At 41.0% G+C, this 25,196-nt stretch overlaps 1 protein-coding gene across 1 annotated transcript; it reads right to left on the bottom strand.

Moving 5' to 3' along the window:
* Positions 1-5,515: 5,515 nt before the first annotated feature.
* On the bottom strand, positions 5,516-9,576 carry LOC147462842 (pentatricopeptide repeat-containing protein At4g18520, chloroplastic-like). Its single transcript, XM_086485725.1, has one exon. The coding sequence runs from the start codon at positions 9,088-9,090 to the stop codon at positions 6,289-6,291; it is 2,802 nt and encodes a 933-aa protein (XP_086341851.1). The 5' UTR covers positions 9,091-9,576; the 3' UTR covers positions 5,516-6,288.
* Positions 9,577-25,196: the final 15,620 nt, after the last annotated feature.

Below are 25,196 nucleotides of genomic sequence, written 5' to 3' on the forward strand. Positions count from 1 at the left end.
CAGAGACATTACATGATGTAGCAGCAGAGGCATACCCACATAGCCAGCATGAGCACATATGTCGTTTTGGGAGCATGCCCCAGAGTAGTTGGTATGATGAGGAGTGTAAAGAAATGAGAGACAGACTTGAGAGAGAGGTGTCTTTGGGAGTCATTAGTCATGGAAAATCATAGATTTCGTTTTGACGGCTTGTGCAACAAAAGAAGAAGGCTTATCTCGCTTAGTTAGAGAAGGAGTTGTATACGCTATTTTTGAGCCAGGACTCAGGTGAGGCATGGAGATTCTTTCATGAGAACTCCCCTCCACCGGCTATCACATCCATTGAGACTTGGGGTGAGTATGTAGCATCTCTTTACACATTTTGAGGACAGCCACCTCTCATAGACCCCCCGATGCCATGTCCAAAAACATGCATTTTCTTTACCACTAAGATCATGAAGAAAGCTATTGATAGGATGAGGACTAGGAGATCATATGATCATGATGGATTGGTAACATAGCACTTTATACATGCCCAAGATATGATTGCAAAATGTTTTGCATTGACGTTCATTCAAGCCATGTGTGTGGGTTTTCTTGATACTTGGAGTATATAAAATATTGTGCCAATTTTCAAGGCAAGAGATCCAATGATGCCTGGGAACTATCACACCATTATGATTGGGCACACATTGGCCAGGTTATATGCTTCTATTCTTGAGAAGAAGAAATTAAGTAAATGTGCAGAGAGAGAGGCCATACGAGCATCAAGACATGCTGGTTTTAGGAGAGGTTTTTCCACTCTTAATCACATATTGACACTGAAAGCTTGTGGTAGGAGGATTTATTGTACTTTTGTGGACTTTTGCAAAGCATTCGACACAGTCCCTAGAGCTTGACTGATGCGCATGTTACAGGAGATGGGTGTACCCACAGAGTTGATTTGGGGGATCATGGCCCTCTACATGATAGTTGTGGGTCAGGTCCGCACTCCCGAGGGGGTGCGTGAGCTTTTTCACTCCACTATTGGGGTGAAACAGGCTTGTCCACTCTCCCCTACTTTGTTTGGTATTTATGTGGATGAGGTCAAAATACATCGAGAGGAGAGGCAACAGAGGAGCATAGTTAGCAGGCACCTGGATCTCATTGCTACTAAATGCAGATGATGCTGTGTTGATCTCATATTTGCCAAAGGGAATGCAACAACATTTGGATACATTGCACACATTTGCTAGTGATAGCGGCTTATCGGTGAACCTTGGAAAGACCAAGGATATGGTGTTCAACACCACACCACAATGGGTCAGGCAATCTACACCTACCTTTGCATACGGTCAGGAGATGGTGGAATATACAGATGCATACACTTACCTTGGTGTGGTCTTTAGTGGCCCGGTGTTTTCTTTGAGGAGAGCAATAGAGACTAGGCTAACGAGAGTGTATGCATCTTTAGGGAAGATGGAGAGGATGTGTTTGCAGGTTCAATTTAAAGGACCTTGAGCAAAACTAAGGATTTTTGACACTTTGGTCACATCAGCTATGCTTTATGGGGTGAAGATTTGGGGGCTATTAGTAGACTGCCATAGGCACACTGGCAGTACTGATGGATGGAAGTGCATGGAGAGGCCTCAGGTCTTTATGATTTCTTGGATGATTAGGGCCAAGCCCTCTGTACCACATGAGATTATCCATGCAAAGCTCGCTGCTCCATCACTATTCATCGAGGCTCTCACCAGATACATTTCTTTCATGCACAATATCTAGGATCTCCCTAGAGACAGATATGCCCATCTAGATTTGGCGTCTTCTTGACAGCTTTCCTCACAGGGAGACACCTCTTGTTGGTATACACAGATGATATCTTGGTTCAAGATGCATGGTCTTGACATGGATAGACTACCCCCTTTCCATTATTCAGTGGGTATTCGCTGTGGACGCGCCCTCCTTGTCTCTCACACGGACCGAGATCACTCAGCTCATCAGACAAGACTTGATTCAGTTAGACACTAGGATGACATTGATACAGCCTATGCGTGTGCTTGGCACGAAGATGGATTTCTACATAGAGCATCTCCTTGAGATTACAGAGGATGGTTTTGTGATCAAACCCGCCTACGTGGACACGCATTTATCCCATGGATTACGACGTTCTATTGGTCAGATGCACACATCGTCACATTAGTTAGAGATTCAGATAGGTAGATTTAGAGAAGTACCAGCAGAGGCCAGGATATGGTAGCTATGCCATATAGAGACAAAGACAGAGCTACATCACATCTATCACTGCCCACTCTACTATGAGATACAAGGCCGTTTCCACTGCCTATTCCGAGAGGGTTTTGGACCACTAAAAAAAGTTATGAGATATCAAGATCAGCGATGCATTGGGCTATTTTTATTGGAGCTACGCAGACATTGGGAGAGCTTCTTGAGGAGACCAAACAATAGGAGACACTCACAGAGGGAGATCACTGATTTTTTCAGACTACATGCGTGACATTTAGATGAGCAGGCATCGAAGACTTCAAAGTCCACCTATACCAAAGGTACACTAACTGACAAGGCCAATGAGCTTGCGAGATCCAGACGCTCACAATTTTGAGGGTCATTGAGACATCGGTGCAAGCTACGTCAGAGGGTCTTGACTATTCTGGCATGACATGGGAGACACCTAGCTAGAGTACTCACTTAGGAGGACATTAATGAGCACTGCCAGAGACTGATGTTGGATATCATAGGATAGGATCTTGATTCCAGCATGTCAGACTTTCATTTCATTTCATTCACTTTAGCTCAGTTCAGTTTCACTTTTCAGTCTTTTACAGAAACATTGTATCAAATTCACCATTTGTAAACTCTTTTATCTTATAGGTCACTTTACCCTTTTGAAGACGTTAATATATCATTTCATTTCATTTCATCTCTCTCTCTCTCTCTCTCTCTCTCTCTCTCTCTCTCTCTCTCTCTCTCTCTCTCTCTCTCTCTCTCTCTCTCTCTCTCTCTCTCTCTCTCGTATATTACCAAGATCAGGACTACATCCTCTAGGTCGTCCATGCACACAAAGGACGACTAGGCTCTCAAACAAGCTCATATAAACAAGAACCTCTAGGTCATCCGCCTACGTGCAGTTGACCAGTCTGCTCTCAAACAAGCTAGCACTCTCTCTCTCTCTCTCTCTCTCTCTCTCTCTCTCTCTCTAGCTCCCTTGTATTGTGCACATGAGTGCCGTTTGCTTAGTTTTCCACTCAAAAAGATAATGGACCCACCTTTATTTTGTCATCATTCCCACTGTGAAGTGATTCCAATGATCGAATCTTGAAGGAAGTTGGGGAAGCATTTAGTCCAAATGCCTCCATTCAAAATGGCATGGGAAGTGTTTTACTACTTGAAATCCTCTCTGAGAAGCCTAAAACACCCTTTGCAACATAGTTTCCAACTTATTACATCTGACATAATCTTTTTGCATTACATTTTTTCTTGCCAACAATTCCCCAATTGGTAAAGCACCTACCACAAAATTCTCCACATAAAGACTTTGTGCTTGTAAGCACATTGTACATCCCAGTTGAGTTGAATCCTTTGCATCCACCACTGCTTACTGTTTGAAAAGCCCCAAATCCTATTACATCTGCTATGAATTGAACTGCCAAGCAAAAGCATCTGATAAAAGACCCAAGTAGTAGATGTCCACCAATTGGCTGAAGAGTTTGGTAACTCCCAATCCCAAAATATTTGATTTTTATTGTGACTATAAGGAGTTTTGAATGTTGAACACAAATGCACAAAGTAGACCCATGCCACCCTTAGACCATTGGCCAATTTGAAGAGCCTCCTGGCAACAAAAAAGGCAATCAGCTAGCTGTTAGAGTCCACAACTTGTTCAATTACACTTACCTTTCTTTTGAAGAGGGTGAGGGCTTTCTTCCCTAGTAACAAAGCAAGAGGTTTTTTTAACACAAGGCTCCAAAAACAAGATTCCACTCCTAAATGAATTACCTATGTAGCTAGCTCTACTAGCCCACATAAGCTTAGAACATACATCTCTCCATGATTTGACCAACATATTACTAGTTTGTCCACAAAGCTTAAGAGGAGCAACAGAGAACAAATTATCCCAAGACTCCATATCCCATATACCATTCTGAGACAGAGGGGACTAGCTCGTGCAAATAAAGACCCAGCCATGCCCTATATAGACCCTTGGCCCTGCTATTTTTAAAACCCCCTTTACCGCATGTCTATCTCAGCCCTTGGCCTGCCCAGTCTTACCTCAGGTCTAACAAAATCCCCTCGGTATTAACTTGACAAAGAATGTACAATCAATCTCAAGCACTACATGCACCTTGAGAGGACAACATTTCCAAAATGGGATAGTACAATTTTGAAGCTAGGGATCCTAGATTTTTCCTAATCTAGTAGCCGTCAGCCAATGAATTTATTTCTATTACAAGGCACCATCCTAGTAGCAAATGTAACTTAGTGCATGCTTCCATTCTTTTGCTTGCACAACTGACCCATTCTTGACCCTATTTCTCTCAAAGACTCCAAGATTTTGATCTTTCCATATCTATTTTACATAGAAGTATTTGGTTTTCTGAGTGCACACTAGAATAGCTTGGTTTCGAATTATTCTCCCTCCTAGAACAAGGTTGTTCCCAAATAAGAGAACCTTCAAGGTCTTCTGCACCCATTTGCAAATTTTACAGTGAGACCTCACGTAGAAGGGCATCTTTTGAAGAGATGTAGGGGATCCTTTGAAGCTCTTTTGCACCCAAAGAAAGTGTTTGTGCCAAGCCCTCTTGCAAGAATCTTATTCTCAATCTGGATAGCTCCCCAAAACACTTTCCTCGTAAAAAATTTCATAAAGCTTGGCCATTTAACTTCTAAGATGTTTACAATCTTCAACCATCTCTCTTCTGACCAATTCACCTTCCACAATTTGATGAACGGAGTGAACCAATATTCTTTCTGTATCAAATTGTTATATGTATTCAAAGTTTTGAGAAGTGTCAAAGCTCCGTCTTTGGGCCAATAGTCATCGTGCCCACTTCTCAAAAAGCGCCTTCCATCTTGACTTTTTTGGACCTACCAACAATCACACATACCGACACCAAATATTATGGACCACCATGACTACTGCATACCATCAAATATATACTACCAAACCTTTAGATCTCTATGCAACTTCTTGTAGGTATTCTAAACAACGAACAGAGAAATATGACAAGCATTAAAACAAAAATTCGACCCTAATGGAGTTTTAAAAATGTGACATCTATATGTAAACAAAAAGAGGAACGTGTATCCAGCAAGTTGGGGATACGTCAAGCTTACTTGGATCACACATTTATATTATTTAAGAATAAGAATTTTACCAACAAACATGAGAGTGAGACTATGAATTGTGTCGGTGTGTCTTTTTTTTATAGGTTTAGCTGCAACCATTTGTCATTTCAATGTTTTATGATCGTTTAGAATATTAACAAAGTGCAGTACTGTTGAAATGCTGACATGTAAGCTTTGCCTCCTATAGACATAGTGGATAATGTCCTCTTTTTGTTGTGGCTTGAATTGGTCTGTTGTAATTGTCATTCATGTTTTCTTTTGCCTCCAAAGACTTCTCTGTAGTAAGCCACCCATTGAGTTGCTTTCTACTCTTAACTGGTCTTCAGCCCATCAAGGCTCATCACCGTCACTTATTTATCTTGGACTAGTACTTTCATCACCAAGACTTGGCTTTGCATCGCCCTGGGTGAAGGGTACTTTTCGTTGATAAATCTGTTTCTTTGCTGTTTTTTGAAGGCTACCAGTGGAGCTCAGGTATCCAGTACCAAGTTGTCCATCCTGAAATTTGGAGCAGGTAAGCATTGACCACGGACCACATCAACATGTAAATTCCCTTGACTTGCCACGTGAAGTTCAGTTTCCTCAAAATGGGACTAAATGCTCCAATTTGCAACGAAGAAATCCTCTTTATCAATGCATGGCATGACATTGCTAGTCTTCACTTCAAATGGGGTCTGTAGTTGTGGTTGACAAAGTATCCTCCAAATATGTTGAGAGACTAGATTCTTCTTAGCATTTTTATCAAGTAAAGCAATGCATTGTGCATTAGCTCATTCAAGCTCAATTCCGATCTGTACGGGTGGTACCAACATTGAGATACTAACTTTCTGGCTTAGCGTGTGGACTGAATGCTTGCCCCTTGTGTTACTTTCGTCCATGTTTGCACAGCACTTGAGTGACACCTCTCGCTTGATTTAATAATCTCATCATGAATGTCAGCATCTTGCATAATGCCACATGCCTTCAAGATGTAAGCATAGCCTTCAAGACAAAAGCATAGGTGACTGAATTTGGAGAGATACACTCACTTTGCATCTGCTGAAAACAGCCCAGAGCTTCCTGGCCCTGCCCTTGTTCAGCATATCCTGCAATCAATGCATTCCAAGAGTCCACATTCCGGATAGGAAGCTCCTCAAGCACTTTTTGTGCTTTCTGAAGTGCACCACATCTGGCATACATATCGACCAAGACAATGCCAAGCACGACATTTTGTTGCAAGAGCCCCTGACTAACAATATCATAGTGAATTTTTGTGCCCATATCAGCATCTTGCATAGAGCCACATGCCTTCAAAATGCAGACGTAGGTGATTGCATCAGGAGAAAGGCCCTCCCATTGCATCCGCTGAAAACAGCTCAAAGCTTCCTGGCCCTGACCCTCTTGCACGTAGCCCGCAATCAATGCATTCCAAGAAATAACATCCCAGACAGAAAGCTCCTCAAGCACTCTTTGTGCTTTCTGAAGTAAACCACATTTGGCGTACATGTCGACCAAGGCATTGCCAAGCACGACGTCGTTTTTCAACAGCCCCTGTCTAACAATATCATCGTGAACTTTTATGCCCATATCAGCATCCTGTGCAGAGCCACATGCCTTCAAAACGCACGCGTAGGTGATTGCATCTGGAGAGACACCCTCACTTCGCATCCGCTGAAAACAGCCCAGAGCTTCCTTGCCCTGCTCCTGTTGGGCATATCCTGCAATCAGTGCATTCCACGAGACAACGCCCCGGACACAAAGCTCCTCAAGCACTCTTTGAGCTTTCTGAAGTAAACCACATTTGGCGTACATGTCAACCAAGGCATTGCCAAGCACGACGTCGTTTTTCAACATTCCCTGACTAACAATATCAGCGTGAATTTGTATGCCCATATCAGCATCTTGCATAGAGCCACATGCCTTCAAAATGCACCCGTAGGTGATTGCATCTGGAGAGACGCCCTCACTTCGCATCCGCTGAAAACAGCCCAGAGATTCATTGCCCTGCTCCTGTTGGGCATATCCTGCAATCAGTGCATTCCACGAGACAACGTCCCGAGCACGAAGCTCCTCAAGCACTCTTTGTGCTTTGTGAACTAAACCACATTTCGCATACATGTCAACCAAGGCACTGCCAAGCATGACATTGTTTTTCAACATCCCCTGACTAACAATATCAGTGTGAATTTGTATGCCCATATCAGCGTCTGGTATAGAGCCGCAGGCCTTCAAGATGCACGCGTAGGTGATTGCATCTGGAGAGATGCCCTCGTTTTGCATCTGCTGAAAACAGCCTAGAGTTTCCTGGCCCTGCCCCTGTAGCACATATCCCGCAATTAATGTATTCCAAGATTCCACGTTCCGAACAGGAAGCTCCTCGAGAACCCTTTGTGCTTTCTGAAGTGCACCACATTTGGCATACATATCAATCAAGGCATTGCCAAGCACAACATTGTTTTGCAACAGCCCCTGTCTAACAATATCATCGTGAATTTTTGTGCCCGTATCAGCATCTTGCGTGGAGCCACAGGCCTTCAAGATGCACGTGTAGGTGATTGCATCTGGAGAGATGCCCTCGATTCGCATCGGCTGAAAGCAGCCCAAAGCTTCCTTGCCCTGCTCCTGTTGGGCATAACCTGCAATCAGTGCATTCCACGAGACGACATCCCGGAAACTAAGCTCCTCAAGCACTCTTTGTGCCTCCTGAAGTAAACCACATTTGGCATACATGTCGACCAAGGCAGTGCCAAGCACGACATTTTTTTGCAACAGCCCCTGTCTAACAATATCATCGTGAACTTTTATGCCCATGTCAGCATCTTGCGTAGAGCCACATGCCTTCAAAACGCACACGTAGGTGATTGCATCTGGAGAGACGCCCTCGCTTCGCATCCGCTGAAAACAGCCCAGAGCTTCCTTGACCTGCTCCTGTTGGGCATATCCTGCAATCAGTGCATTCCACGAGACGACGCCCCGAACACGAAGCTCCTCAAGCACACTTTGTGCTTTCTGAAGTAAACCACATTTGGCGTACATGTCGACCAAGGCAGTGCCAAGCACGATGTCGTTTTTCAACATTCCCTGACTAACAATATCAGCGTGAATTTGTATGCCGATATCAGCATCTTGCGTAGAGCCACATGCCTTCAAAATGCACGCATAGGTGATTGCATCTGGAGAGACGCCCTGACTTTGCATTTGCTGAAAACAACCCAGAGCTTCCTGGCCCTGCTCCTGTTGCGCATATCCTGCAATCAGTGCATTCCACGAGACGACGTCTCGAACACGAATCTCCTCAAGCACTCTTTGTGCTTTCTGAAGTAAACCACATTTCGAATACATGTCGACCAAGGCAGTGCCAAGCACGACATTATTTTTTAACATCCCCAGACTAACAATATCAGTGTGAATTGTTATGCCCATATCAGCATCTTGCATAGAACCGCATGCCTTCAAGATGCACACATAGGTGATTGCATCTGGAGAGAAGCCCTCCCTACGCATCTGCTGAAAACAGTGCAGAGCTTCCTGGCCCTGCCCCTGTTGGGCATATCCTGCAATCAGTGCGTTCCAAGAGACGACGTCCCGCACAGGAAGCTCGTCAAAGACTTGTTGCGCCTTGACAGGTGCACCACACTTGACATACATACTGACCAACATGTTCCCCAAGTTCACGTTCTTTTCAAGTAACCCACTATCTCGAATATCAGCATGTATCCTACTACCTTGGTACAAATCCTTCTTCTTAGCACAGTCTTTAACTAAGCTCACAAAAGAAAAACGCATTCTCTTCCTCTTGTGTTGCCTTCATTGCTGCAAACAGCGGTTCTTACCACACATCACACGTCTCTTCTGCTACGAGTGTGGGCTGTTCGGCGCTTTTCACTCCAGAGCTCGACGGTGTCCTCTTTTCGTAGCAGAGCTTCACACGCTATAAGCTCTTGCATGTTCTCCACCTTCTTCGTCTGTGGTGTTTGTGCTTCGTTGTGTCCAAGCTATGCTATGGTGAAGCTGGTCAGAGCATGTCGTTACGATCTTGAACCCAATGGGAATCTGGGATGATGGTAATTGAAGGTTTCAGTGAAAAGTAGAGGGAATGAAAAGACTCGCCGGGGGAGGCGCAGGGGGCCACGATAGGGAATGTAAACACAGCCTACGCGCTCGCCGTCGATGGCAAGCTGGCAACACAGGCTCCATGCTGACCACGGGGAGGAGTTGGGGAGGAGCGGCATGCTCATTTTTGGCCTGCCATGCTTTAAGGCGTTGAGTCAAGTTTTGGGTACCCTTTCATTGGGTTCTCTCTCTTTCTTTATATCACCGCCTACTTTTTGGTGCACTCGGAGCTTGGCGAGGTCCTGGGTCTGTCATGCGTGTACCGGGTGTGATTGTGTGGGCCGTACTACTTTCGTGTTCCGGATGTTGTTTCTACTTCTTAGTTGTCGCGATACATTTTTTGAGTCGAAGCTTGTTGAGTGTGCTGCTCTGAGCGAATGCAGAAGGTAGGGCTCTTCTTTCCAGTGGTTTATCACATGCTCCGCATAATTTTCTCTGCTTTGTGTGTGTGTGTGTGTGTGTGTGTCTGTGGCCTTGCACTTTGAGGATGAACAAAGTGATCATTCAATTCTTCATATCCTTGAAACTCATCTCTGTATTCCTCCATCTATTGCAATTAATAACTCCCTGTATTCTTTGGCCAAAATGTTGTATATTCATCAATGTTTTTGTTGGTTGGTTGTTCAAGCTCACTAATTATGTTTTGCCAATAAATAATAACTGGCTCCATGTATTTCGTAGAATCGTGGCCCTTTCCCTTTAATAGAAAAACATATATTCCAGAATTGAGTCATAATCCCTTGAATAACTAGAAGACTATTCCTCACACAGTCTGCTATAGGTACCACATCTGGACAGCCTATTGGCAATTTTGGTTTTTCTTTATTATCTTTTTTCCACAACTCAATTTCTGACTCCCATGGCATCCAATCAAGTGATATGGAGTGAGTTTTGTATTGCATTATTGGGATTTTACCTTGCATATAGAAACAAAATTGAAGTGGCTTAGAATGTCCAACTAGAGCATCTTGTCAATCACACATGTACCGTTTGACAAAGGATTTGAAGTTAGGAACCTGTGTCATCAAAAATGGTGCCGAAGCTAAGCTTTCAGATTTTTGGAAATGTTCCATCACTATGAAACTTCGGAAACGTTGCCACGGTCCTTTACTATGTTTTGTAGGAAGAGAGTCCAAAATGGGTTGGCCAAAGAAGAGAGAGGGGGTTGAGAGGCAATTTTTTACACTTTAAATATTATCATAGTTATTACCACGACTATTACTGTTGCCATATCATGTTTATCCATGCTACTATTACGAGCTATATTACCTCACTATGCTTGGTGTTGAAATATTCAAATTTGGTCACTTCTTTTTATTTTGCTTGTGATTTTTTTTTAAAGAGCATCGATTTTATTTTGAGAAAAACGATGAAAAAATTGGTATTGGGACATGAAATGATAGTTATTTGGATAAATCAGGTTGCACAAGGCGTGTGACCGCTCTGTCACTAATGGTGGCCTGTAAAAAAGACACATATCATGCACAAAACAAAAGAGGCTTGCACTCTTCCGTTTAACACTACATGAATTTCACCCAAGCAACTACATCCATGCATTTATGGAATATTCTAAAGAGCTTTACATAGTGATGGCGAGGAGCTCTCTTGTCATGAAGACCTGTTGAGCAAGGAGCATAATAAAGGATCTCCTCTTCAAAGCAGTCTTAAGTAGCGGCTCTTCTTCAAAGCACTCTTAGGTTCTCGCACTGCGCACAACGCAAAACGTTGGCTCTACTTGCACCCATAACTCTTTGAATCAACAACAAAAGCAAGGTATGCCACGGTTTTGGGCATAAAACGTGGCATACCTTGCTCTTCAAAACTTACCGCCACCGTACCCGCAACAACATTCATCTCCATCTCTCCCGCTCTTGAGAGGATAGAGATAGTAATAGAGTGTAGAGAGAGAAGTTAGAGAGTACAAAGAGTATGTAGATAGAGAGAGAGAGAGTATTTGGATAGCAGAGAGAGAAAAGAGATAGAGAGAGTGTGTGTAGAGAGATAGTAGAGAGAGAAGCTAGAATATGTATAGAGAGAGAGTATGTAGAGAGTAGAGAGAGAAAAGAGATAGAGAGTGTATCGAGAGAGAGATAGAGAGTAGAAAGAGATAGTAGAGAGAGGGTGTAGAGAGAGAGTTTGTAGATATTGAGGTGGTCCGGGGAGGGCAACAAGAAGAGTGGCCTCTAAGCACCCTTTTAGGCTCCCGTGCTGCTCAATTGGGTTGGGGTTGAAGAAAACAACACACACACACACACACACACACACCCGCAACCTAATCCTACGCAAATTTGGGGCACCACCTAGCTTTGGATGCGAACTAGGACACGGAGAGAGAGAGAGAGAGAGAGAGAGAGAGAGAGAGAGAGAGAGAGGATTCTTTGGAACGTATCGACAATGATCAAGTACACACGGGTATACAAGTAAGAAAGAGAGAGAAGGGGGTGCTTGTTGCACTAATACCTTGTTACAAATCAGTCATGACCAATCAAAGTGAGATTAGCATTTGTTCAATATAGCTTGACTAATTTACACCGCAACACATCACAAGACAAGCCACCTCAATCACTGTCTTAAGGCCAGGGGAATCCTCTCCACCATGTCCCCCTCTTACAGCATGTGGGATTTATGGCTAAATTGATAACAACACCCGGAGACAAGTTATCAAGAACTTAAATAAAACAACCAAGATACTTACCACATCATTGTTATCCATGACTTTGCATTAGAAGGAAGACAAAGTAGCCATGCTTGGTCCAAATCCACCTCCTTGATTTAGAAACATGTTGGGCTTACACTTGTAGGAGAAATATAGGCTTCCTACTCTCAATTGAATGATCACTCTCTCTTACAATGGCATAGAACTCCCTTACTAATCACCCCTAATACAACACATGCATGTGCTATAAGTCAATGAAATTTCACTCAAGAGCTCCTTCTCAAGAGATTGAGCTTGGCTTCTAAAGCTATAGCATAGTGCTCTTGCTTATGGATTCTCTTTTTTTGTGCTAGCTACACCCTCCTTTTATAGCATTTTGGAGGGCTAGGGTTATTCCTCTAACCATGGTTGGGTTAGATTTTCAGCATTTATCTATTTTTTGCTTGGAATTATCAAGAAGTTGGTGGGGATAGATGAAGAAAAGAGAGAGGAGAGAAATGGAGGTGATATGACTTTTCATAGTGGGTTAGTGTTAGTAGATTAGTAGGGTTAGTATTTTTATGAATTTACAAATGAAATTGGATATTTACAATGGGAGTATCCATTGTAAATAAGAAAGATAAGATAAATGCTTAAGAGGTAAGAAAAGATGGATTTCTTACAATGTTGATGCTCCAAGTGTGTTGAGTAGGGCCAGTTTTGATGGTTGTTGAAGGTCCACTAGCTTTAACGGTACATTTTTTCTCCACTCTTGACCTTCCTTGGGAGCCAAGGTAATTGAAGATGAGTAATCAATTAGCATGATGCTATTCTTCAAGAGAAGAGGCTGAATTTTGTGGGTTTTTTGAGTGATATGGATAATTTGGAGGAGAAAAAATGAGACTAGGTGGTCAATTTTGGAATGGAAGTGTGCGTAGGAGGCATGAGTTCACCATGGTTTCTCTTATTGTTCAAAGTTTATGAGATGGTGAGTAGGGTGTAGAGAGGATAGGTGAGAGAGATGCAGATGATGAGTGGAGAAGTGTGTGTGAAAGAGGAAAATGATAAAGTGGAAGAAGGAGTGTGGTTGCATGGCATGGGCAAAATTGGGGTCCACCAATTAAATCCTACCTCACAACTCATAGCTCAAAACAATATGAAAAAATTTGAGGCAAAAGTTCAACTCACAAGGTACATATCTTATTTTTATCACCTTTTCAAATTCGGAGAGCAAGTGACCTTTAAAAATTTTACAAAACCGACTATCTTTTTCCACTGCACAAAGGCTTTGTGGGGTCCCTCTTTGGATAATTCTTTTGAATGCCTCCAAGAGTGAACCCTCCATAATGCATGCATGCATGCATGCCACATATACTTGACCTTATTTTGTAGGTTTATAATTGAAGATATTGATGAGCTCATGATATAAGTGAATAATACAACTAAGAAAATTAAATATTGAGGGGTTTAAAAAATATGTACATGTCAAAATATAAATAATATAGGTGGAAAAATATAAAGGGGTCAACTTTAAAAATAAATCTCTCTCATTATGAGGCTACCATAAAAAGATTAATATTTTTGGTGTTCTAATTTATGAGTGTAAAAGAGAATAATTGTAGGAAGGAAAAAATCACAATATTGAAAAAATATACACACAAATAAAACTAGTTGTGGTGGGGTGGATCTACACCAAAAATAAGAGAAGCTTGCATAAAAATATTTCTATATGGAATAAAGAGTATACAAAATGGTAATACACATTATGGTAATGGTGAGTCAATGTACATAGCATACATAGGCAAATGACGCACACCTATGTAGAAATATTCAAATAAATACCAAAATAATTATAAAAATTCCTTATATTTAGGCCCTATATACAATGAAATATTTACACACAAATAGGCCATGATATTTTTTTATTTTTTATTTTTTTGGCTCAACTACCCCAATGACTAGCTAGCTAAGGATTTTAAGGAGATATGGGGAAAGTCCCCTAACTCACACACGTCTATGTACAATGAAATGGTAGGGATAGCCACAGTGTTTGGATGATTTTGGTAGGGTGAGGTAGCTCACTATGGCAATTTGGATAGCCGAAAAATGGCTATCATTAGCCCTCTCCCAGGATGATGGTATATTCATGTACCATCATATAACATCTTTTCCAAAGAGAGTGCTTCTGAGTCCTTGACAAGATTTTCATTGTTAGGCCCCTTGGTATTCTGGCTTGCGTTACACTACTGCTTCATGCAACAAAACTTACATGAGATAGTTGTCCTTTGACAGATCTTTGGTAGATCCTTTGGTAGAAGGCGACTCAAATAGGGCTTCAGGCAATACCCGTTTACCTTTCTAGAGTGCGCTTTACCATTGAAGTCCATAAGCTGATAGTAACTTGAATTGAAAGCCTTCTTGACTATGTATGGCCCCTGCCATCTAGTTTCAAACTTTGCATCAAAACGATTATCGAGTCGATCGTCATACCTCAGCACAAGATCTCCTTCATTGATGCCTTTGTTCTTCAGTTTCTTTTCAAGCTTCTTCTTTGTTTGTGTAGCTTTCCTCTTGTAGCACTCATAGGATGCTTCTCTTTTCCACTCAAGCTCCACCAATGTAAGAATTCAATCCACCCATACCTCTTAATCATCTTTTGCATCTCTCCTATGAAGCCTCATTGTTGGAATGTTGAGCTCGACAGGCTGCAAAGCCTCTTGACCATAGCCCAAGTGAAATGGGGTGAAGTCCATGGTCTCCCTATACGTGCCTACAATGCTCCATCCAAGAATTCATCCCACAACTTTGTCTTTTTTTTCACCATCTCTGACGCCTGCAATGACACCATTAGATTTTTCTACCAAACCATTTGACTAGGGATAGTAAGGTGTACTGTGATGATGTAGAATGTGAAGTTCTTCACAGACTTCTGTGATCAAGCCCTTTCAAAACCCTGGACCATTATAAAAAAAAATCTCCAAAGGTGTGCCAATCTACAAAAAATGTGAGTGTAGACGAATTTTCTCACTGTCCTCTCATTTACCTTTGCAACACTTTGTAATTCTATCCACCTAGTCATATAGTCTACAGCCACTAGTGTAGAGTTTACCATTTTTGTCCTAGGCAGAGGACCCATAGAATCAATGCCCCACTTTTCAAAGGCTCCATTTGCAAGCACGATTTGCCTTGGACCATAAACCAATCTTCTGTTCCCATTTACTTGACAATTGTGACAACTTTTACACCACTGTTGGACATCCACATGCAGACTTGGCCAAACATACCCTGCAAGCAAAATCTTCTTCACAATTAACTCTTGGGCAAAATGACCGTCAGATGCCTCTTCATGCAAACCTTTTAAAATGGTTGGAATTTCCTCAATAGTTGGTACTCTTCTTTGCACTTGATGCTTCCCTCTTTGATAGAGGGATCCTTCTAGGAATAGATACACGCTTGCCTTCTCCTCTTCTGAGCTTTTGTGAAGTCTTGTCGAAACTCGCCCTCCAAAATGTAGCCAATAATGGGAGCCAATGACTCCAATCCCTGGTACCTCGTTTGCTTGACCGTTGTTGCCATCATGATGATGTGCACTTCTTTCTCAACACCTGTAAACTGCTTGTTGTGCAAGTAAATCGGCATCTTCATTTTGTTTCCTAGGAATATGATATAGTTGCACCTCCTCAAATTTATTGAATAGCCTACGGATGGCATGAAATTTGGCTCTTAGTCTTTCATTTTTGCATGCCCAAATGCCTAAAATCTGCTTCACAATGAGAAGTGCATCCCCTTTTACCATGAGATATTGTATACCTTGGCCAATGCACATTTTTTAACCATAAAGTAGTGTGTCGTATTCTGCTTCAATGTTGCTAGTTGAACCTGGTAGATTGACCTTCTCCTTCATGACCACCTCTCCTCTTGGGTTGAGAAACACTAGCCCTTGCCCTGCTTTTCTTGTGGCTCGTCGAAAATCTCCATCAAAGAACAAGGTAAATGCATTAGGGATACTTTTAAGTGGTGGCAATGGTAGGGTCTTTACTTCAGGCACCTTAATCTCCTTCTCATGTACCCTATAAGTGATAATCCCTGCCAATTGTGCACGCACACTATCTTCTACCTTGAAAGAGTATTGGAACTCTTGCAACTCCATAATCCACTTTGAGATCCTAGTACTAAGATTCATTTGAGATGACACCCAAGGGAATAAATTTTCTACAATGAGAATTACAAAAAGGTTTTAGTAGCAAGTAGGATCTAAAATTTCTCACCGCAAACATGAGAGAAAGCATCATGAGTTCTACCTCTGTGTAGCCTCTCTCTAAGGCATTCATGACCCTATAAGCAAAGTAGACGGTTCGCATCCTGGTACTGTTGGGATCTTGTTGTAATAAAACTACCAATTGTTTCCTTCCCAACACTAGAGCTAACAAAGCATGTGTACTCCCAACAAGGAGGCATGAATGTTGGTAATTCTGACAGAATGACTTTAATGTTACAAAAGTAGTCTTCAAGCTCATCAAACCAGACAAACTCAACTTGTTGTGTCAACTTTGCAAAGGGTGAAGTAACTCTGAGGCTAAGTGAATGAAGCATGACATATACTTCACCTTTTGAATGAATGATATTACCTCCTTAAGACTCTTGGGTGATGGTAACTCAATAAGAGTCTTTGACTTTGAAGGATCCACCTCAATGCCTTTATAGTAAACCTAGTGACCAAGCAAAATCACTTCATCCTCACCTATGTGACATTTGTCGGGATTGAGTTGACCTCCTATGTCGTAAAGTTTTATCAAACCTTCTTCTACCTTCTGTAGGTGTAATGATTTTGAACTATAAATGAAAAAGTTAACAATAAAAACCCTAATGGACTTTCCAAAAAATGCTTGAAACACCATGTTCATGAAGCGTTGGAAAGTTGCAGGAGCATTTGTCAGGCCAAATGGCATGACTCTAAAACCATAACAAGCCCAAGGAGTGATGAAGGTTGTTTTCAATAGATCCTCCAATGCGATACCTATTTGAAATTAACCGGAGTAGCCATCGCACACAGTGTATTTCTCGTGACCAGCTACCTCATTTAGTATCTCATCCTGAAATGGGAGGGGAAAGTGATCTCTTTTTGTTGCCTCATTTAGTGGTCGATAACACACACACCCTCCACTTGTGGTTCTTCTTGGTAGTGACAACTACGAGAGAGACCCACTCTGAATTCTCCATTTGATAAATGAAACCTGCTGCTATAAGCTTTCTTACCTCCTTGAGTAGAGCTTGCTCCTTGATAACTCCTAGACTTTGTAGCTTCTGAGCTTTAGGTGTGGCCTCAAGCTTTAACTCAATCTAGTGTTGAACAACATCTACTCCACACACATCTGTGTAGTCTTTAGCAAAAAGCCTAGGAAACTTCATTAGCACACATTTGAATTGCTCTCTTTCGTCCTTTGTAAGTATCATAGATAGCATACCTTCTAACATTCCTTCGTCTTGCACATTCTGGTTCTCTTGAGGACCTACCTCTTCCAAGCTTTGACAAGAGGTCTCTTGGTTGCTTGGCTTAAACCTTACCCTCATGACTTTGATGTAAGACTCCTCTTCAGTAATGATGCCACTAATTTCTTCTTCTAAAGTGCTATCGGTCCAGTCCTCTTCCATCTCACTTTGAGATGATTCGTCATGGAACTCCTCTTGGTGTTGCTCCTTCATGTTAAAGAAAACCTTTTTATGATTGTTATTCCTGCAAATTAGCTTTCCACTCTCCGAATCTTGCAAGGCTCTCATTTTCATTAGCCATGGTCTTCCAAGGATAAATGGGTACCCATTTCCTTCGGTCAACATAACATAGAAATCCATTGTCTTCTTAATGCCAAAGGCCTCCACAAAAACATTTTAACAAATGCCTAGCACCTAGCCTTGCTATTGTTTGCCATTTTCACTTTGATTTCAGGCGTCTCATGGATGTGCATGCCTAGTCTTTTCATGAGTCCCTCTGTCATGACACAAACTTGTGTACCCCCATCCACTAGACCTTTTCTAACCAACCTTCCTTTAATGTAACTATCTAGCAAAGGTGTAATATCCTCATTCATTTCAGCATGTGCAATTTTTACAAGAGGCACACTCTCTTTTACCTTTATCCTAGTGTTAACTGCCTTCATTAAATCTCTCCTAACTTGTGGACATAATGCAAGATATTGAGGCCATGAGATATCATGACCCTTACCTTTCATGTCTTCCAACAGGTTGTATGGAACCATACCATGTCCAAGAGGGAAGTCTTGGAGGTTGATACCACGTCGAGTCCTCTTGGCTCCCTTGGTCTCCTTTGCCTTCTTGCCTCGTGCATGGTCACTTTGTCGGATGTGACTCCTTCTTTCTCTTTACTTTTCCATGGCCACGCTTTTTTGCTTCCATGTCAATTTCATTTGAATTTGTCACCTCTACCACATGCACATTTGGATCTAGCAAAGGTGGAACTCCTTCTACCCCTTGTGGAGGTGGTCTTGCTCCATTTGACCTTTGTAGAATCCTTGGTTGTTGACCCATTCCTTCACCTGCATTCATCACTGGGTAATTCAAGTTATGTCTCCCTGGCTCCCCACAGGGCCAAGGAAAATTATACATCCCATGTTCAGACTCTCCACAATTCTAACATTGCAAGACTCTCCTAGGTCATGGCTCTCGCTCTTCTGACTTCTTTGCTTGTCCCTTTGGACCTACAGCTTGTGCAAGGTGAATTCACAAGCTGCTTAAAGATTCATTTAACTTCTCAATCACTTCAATCGTTACCTCAGGAAGCTCCCTAGATGTCCATGCTTGTGACTTACTTTTGAGTCTAAGACCTTTTATTGGAACCTCTCCCCTTATGCACTTGAGTTTCCTATACTTCTTGGAAGCTCTCATTTTAGTTGCATCATAGGTGGCAGGTGCATCCGCCTCCACCTTTACCTTAAGATCAGGAAAGAGTCCGGCTATGAACCTCTCCTTCTTTGGAAATTATGCACCATCACCAAGGTTGGCAACATTTCGTATTCATAGAGCCCAAAGACGTAGAAACTCTTGCTTGTACAAGTAGTAGTCATCTAAGTCTTTTTGCTTATGAGAAACAATGTCTTTCCATAGTTTTTGAGTGTTTTGAGGATCAAAGAAGTATCTCTTGAAACGATTCACAACTTCCATGTAATTCTTCTTAACTTCCTCAGGCAAAGAGTCGAACCAAGTGCTACCATCTTCCTAAGGACTACCTCAAGAATTTCTACACGTTCTTGATCAGTTACTATCCTCTTAATATGGAAAGACATCTTGAAATTTGCTAAAAATAATTCTGTATCCTCTCCATGCTCTTCAAAGAAAAGAGGATATGCGGACATTTGGCGTTGGCTTTCACTATTATGAAAGATTACAACACGAGTTATAACAAGGGATACAATAGAGACTCAGAAACACTCACACACAATGAAGAAGTAAGAAAGTACCACTCTAGATTTTCTTCTTCAATTATCCAAGCTTCAATGAGGTCTTGATTTGTTTGATCAAAACCAAAAGGTAGACTATCGATGAGCTCTAAGAGAGGTTGAAATTCTTCAAAGCTAAGGCGATAAATGGAAATATCTAGAACTTCATTTTCTGGATCCAAAAGAGCAACCGCTTCCCAAGTGATGAATTGCACTTGCTACACAATTCCCAATGCACAAGCGGTTTGTATAAAAAGTATACCTTCATGCTCGTTGAACGTTGTGAGAAAGTAGAAATTGACTAGGAGTTTCTTTCCTTCGAGTTCCACACAATCAGAGTGAAGCAACCTTCTCACAATTTTATAAAGAACATCCTCATCAAGTCCAATCAAGTTTGCAAGATTTAAAGACTCCACTTGTGCTACAAAATTCCTGGACAAAAACTCTGTAGGATTATGGTTAAATCATTCATAAGTATAAAGAGATTTACAATGTCTCTATGAACAAAGTGTCATAGAAAGTAGAGAAGGATGAGAATTTATATAAATTTGCAATCTTCTCTACGCTCTCTTTATTAAGACAAGCTCTAAATAGCTCCCTATCTCCTTTGTTGAAAGTGAAAGGAAGACTATTAATAAGACGTAGATGAGGGAAAAATCCACCAAATGTGAGTCTATGAAGCCTGAACTCTGGCCGCAAGTTTCTTGAAGAGTCTTCCTCAATAATAGTGAAATGCACTCACCAAACACCAAATTTCACTCTATTTACCAATCTTAGGGCACACAATATTTGGATGAATGCGTGATCTTTCTTAGTGCCCAACAACAAGAGGAAAATAGAATCCACACATAGGACCTTTCGTCTTAACTTCACCACCCTCTTGTTATGAGGGAGACTCTTTACTACCTGCTCCTGCAACTCAATCGGTAATAGGGATAGATATCTAAGAATTGAGCTTTCATTGCACACACATTCCTTGTTAGAAAAAATGATTGTTTTTTATTTTTTGTAACAACTTGGACAAAGAGAAAACAAACATACACACTATTTTGTTGGGCTGCACTTCATTTTAAACTAAAATGAATACATGTACATGAAAAGAAGTGTGGTAGTGAGAGGTAGAATGACAGATTGTGGAGATGCAAGAATTTCTCTTGTTCTTTCAGCCCCAAACATAAACACCATATGTTGTTGAAAACGTATCTTTCTACTGAGTGCAATATTTATTCTAATATGTGTGTGAAGTAAAAAAGGAAAAAAATTTGGGCCATTATCCATGCTCTATACATAACTTACTACTTAAAATAGAACAAAGATATATACATCCAAACTAAGATCATACTTAATGAGAGGCAAAATAAAAGGATTTATCGAAGCATTTATTTCGGCTAACTTAAGAGAACCTAAAATTCTACCAATTACACTTTGAAATTGCAACTTAGTACTGATAATTACGTGTACATTTTGCTTTGCAATGGGAATGAAAGGATCATACAAATTCTCGTGATTCATGCAACCTACTCGACTATTCTAAAGGTTGATCCTACACAAAACATACACAAGTTGTTCCTTAGTGGTGGGGACACCAATTTGAGGCGGTCCGGACGGGCAATAAGAAGAGTGGCCTCTAAGAACCCTTTTAGGCTCTCATGCTGCTCAATTGGGTTAGGGTTGAAGAAAACAACAAACACACACACACACACACACACACACACATGCACAAACTCGCAACATAACCCTACAAAAATTTGGGGCACCACTTAGTTTTGGATGCGAACTAGGATGCGGAGAGGAAGGGGGGGGGGGGGGGAGAGAGAGAGAGAGAGAGAGAGAGAGAGAGAGAGAGAGAGAGCGAGAGAGCTCGGGATGCTTTGGAACGTATCGATAATGATCAAGCAAACACGGATATACACGTAAGAAAGAGAGAGAAGGGGGTTCTTGTTGCACTAATACCTTGTTACAAATTAGTCATGACCAATCAAAGTGAGATTAGCATTTGTTCAATATAGCTTGAGTAATTTACACCACAACACATCACAAGACAAGCCACCCCAATCACTGTCTTAAGGCCAGGGGAGTTCTCTCCACCATGTCGCCCTCTTACATCATGTGGGATTTATGGCTAAATTGATAACAACACCCGGAGACAAGTTATCAAGAACTTAAATAAAACAACCAAGATACTTACACATCATTATCATCCATTACTTCGCGTTGGAAGGAAAACAAAGTAGCCATGCTTGGTCCAAATCCACCTCCTTGATTTAAATGTTGGGCTTACACTTGTAGGAGAAATATGGGCTTCCTACTCTCAATTGAATGATCACTCTCTCTTACAATGGCATAGAACTCCCTTGCTAATCACACCTAATACAACACATGCATGTGCATAAGCCAATGAGATTTCACTCAAGAGCTCCTTCTCAAGAGATTGAGCTTGAATTTTAAAGCTATAGCATAGTCTTCTTGCTTATGGCCTCTCTTTTTTTGTGCTAGCTACACCCTCCTTTTATAGTATTTTGGAGGGCTAGGGTTATTCCTCTAACCATGGTTGGGTTAGATTTTTGCTTGGAATTATCAAGAAGTTGGTGGGGATAGATGAAGAAAAGAGAGAGGAGAGAAATGGAGGTGATGGGACTTTTCACAGTGGGTTAGTGTTAGTAGATTAGTAGAGTTAGTGTTTTTATTAATATACAAATGGAATTGAATATTTACAATGGGAGTATCCATGTAGGATACAAAAATAAGAAAGATAAATGCTAAAGATGTAAGAAAGGATCGATTTCTTACAATGTTGATGCTCCAAGTGTCTTGAGTAGGGCCAGTTTTGATACTTATTGACGGTCCACTAGCTTTGACAGTACGGTTTTTCTCCACTCTTGACCTTCCTTGGGAGCCAAGGTAATTGAAGATGAGTAATCAATCAGCATGACGCTATTCTTCAAGAGAAGAGGCTGAATTTTGTGTGTTTTTTGAGTGATATGGATAATTTGGAGGAGAAAAAATGAGACTAGGTGGTCAATTTTGGAATGGAAGTGTGTGTAGGAGGCATGAGTTCACCATGGTTTCTCTTATTGTTCAAGGTTTATGAGATGGTGAGTAGGGTGTAGAGAGGATAGGTGGGAGAGATGCAGATGATGAGTGGAGAAGTGTGTGTGAAAGAGGAAAATGATAAAGTGGAAGAAGGAGTGTGGTTGCATGGCACGGGCAAAATTGGGGTCCACCAATTAAATCCTACCTCACAACTCATAGCTCAAAACAATATGAAAAAATTTGAGGCAAAAGTTCAACTCACAAGATACATATCTTATTTTTATCACCTTTTCAAATTCGGAGAGCAAGTGACCTTTAAAAATTTTGCAAAACCGCCTGTCTTTTTTCACTGCACGAAGTCCTTGTGGGATCCCTCTTTGGATGATTCTTTTGAATGCTTCCAAGAGTGAGCCCTCCATAATGCATGCATGCATGCCACATATCTTTGACCTTATTTTATGGATTTATTTATAATTGAAGATATTGTTGAGCTCATGATATAAGTGAAGAATACAACTAAAAAAATCAAATATTGAGGGGTCTAAAAAATATGTGCATGTCAAAATATAAATAATATAGATGGAAAAATATAAAGGGGTCAACTTTAAAAGTAAATCTCTCTCATTATGAGGCTACCATAAAAAGATGAATATTTTCAGTGTTCTAATTTATGAGTGTAAAAGAGAATAATTGTAGGAAGGGAAAAATCACAATACTGAAAATATATACACACAAATAAAACTAGTTTTTTGCAGTTTTGTTGGGGTGGATTTACATAAAAAATAAGAGAATCTTGCATGATAATATTTCTATATGAAATAAAGAGTATGCAAAATGGCAATAAATTTTTTGGTAATGGTGAGTCAATGTACATAGCATACATAGGCAAATAACACACCTAGGTAGAAATATTTAAATAAATACCAAAATAATTATGAAAACTCCTTATATTTAGGCCCTATAGACAATGAAATATTTACACACAAATGGGCCATAATATATATATATATATATATATATATATATATATGGCTGAACTAGCTCAATGATTAGCTAGCTAAGGATTTTAAGGAGATATGGGAAAAGTCCCGTAACTCACAGAAGCCTATGTACAATGAAATGGTAGGGATAGCAACAATTTTTGGGTGATTTTGGTACGGTGAGGTAGCTCACTATGGCAATTTGGATAGCCAAAAAACGGCTAACAATATTAGAGAGAGAGAGAGAGAGAGAGAGAGAGAGAGAGAGAGAGAGAGGAATGGAGGGATAAAAAGAGAGAGAGATGGAGAGATGAAGGGAGAGGGAAAGAGAGATAGAGAGATGAAGGGAGAGGAAAAGAGACATGGAGAGATGAAGGGAGTGGGAAAGAGAGATAGATAAGAGAGAGAGAGAGAGAGAGAGAGAGAGAGAGAGAGAGAGAGAGAGAGAGAGAGAGAGAGAGATAAATAGATAGATAGATAGATTTTATTATTTTCCTCGAAGGTCAAATATGACCTTTGGGACCAAAGTTACATGTGATGTAGTATGTTGTGGCTGATGAGTGACTCGTGATGCTCCAAAATTGTGGTGATGAGTCACAATAGAGAGCCCACATTCTGGTTGGGAGAGGAAAGTGTGCAGGTCTAAGTCATGGCTGAAAATGTGAAAGAAGCAAGTCCATATGTGAACAAAAGCTGGGCACTCTAGTAGTGTGTGATACTCAGACTCTTGAACTTGCAGTGAGCATAATGTGCACAGTCGATTTGACTCTTCTCTATTTTCCCAACACCATGTCTCACATCGAAGGGAGTGAGTAAGAGAAATAGAGAGGATATATGTATGCCTATATATATGTGTAGATATGTATGTATGTATATATGTATATATGTGTGTGTATATGCATGTATGTAGGCACTAAGCAAGAGAGTATTGCACCCGATGGTTGAATGCTTCCTCTGGGATATAGTCCTTTTTAATCATGGTGTTGCGGTCCTTAGTCCACTGATGTATGAAGCAATGTACCCTTGGTTTTACCACGATTGAAATTGTGATGATATCTAAAGAGGTACCACTAGACTATTGACACTTCTAGCCCCTACTTAGGTGCCACTAGACTATTGGTACCTCTAACTCCTATGAAGGTCCAAGAGTATATGTGTATGCATGTAGATGCACATCTATGTGAGTGAGTGTACATGTATGTATCTATGCGAGTGTATATGTGTGCAACAGACACTAAGTTTGCTTGTATATATGTGATAGAGATTTTTTGTATACATCTAATATACCTCTCTTTGTAGACTAGGTGTAGATTAGGTTTAGAAAGAGCGGTAGATAGGTGGGTGAAAATCTATCTACCTTTATCTCTATACCTAGGCTACCTTTCTTGGAACATCCTCTCTTTCTACCTTGATTAGGTAGAGAAATAGAGGTGTGTAGGTCAAGTGTAGAATATGCCTTTTCTTTCTACACCCTCTCCATTTACTAATATTAGATGGAAAAGTAGAGGTGTGTAGATTAGGTATAGGGAGATTAGAGAGAGGCTAGGTCCTGATACTTACCAACTAATCTCTTGTAGATATAAACGAGAGACCATTTGGTGAGGAGAAGGCCTCCCATTCTTCCTTTGGTTGGTTCGCCCCCATCTAGGGTGGGCGTCGCCTCCAATGACCTAAGTCTTG

This window comes from Adiantum capillus-veneris, chromosome 2 (assembly GCF_014529385.1).
Source record: "Adiantum capillus-veneris isolate H3 chromosome 2, ASM1452938v2, whole genome shotgun sequence".
Classification (NCBI taxonomy): Eukaryota; Viridiplantae; Streptophyta; class Polypodiopsida; order Polypodiales; family Pteridaceae; genus Adiantum; species Adiantum capillus-veneris.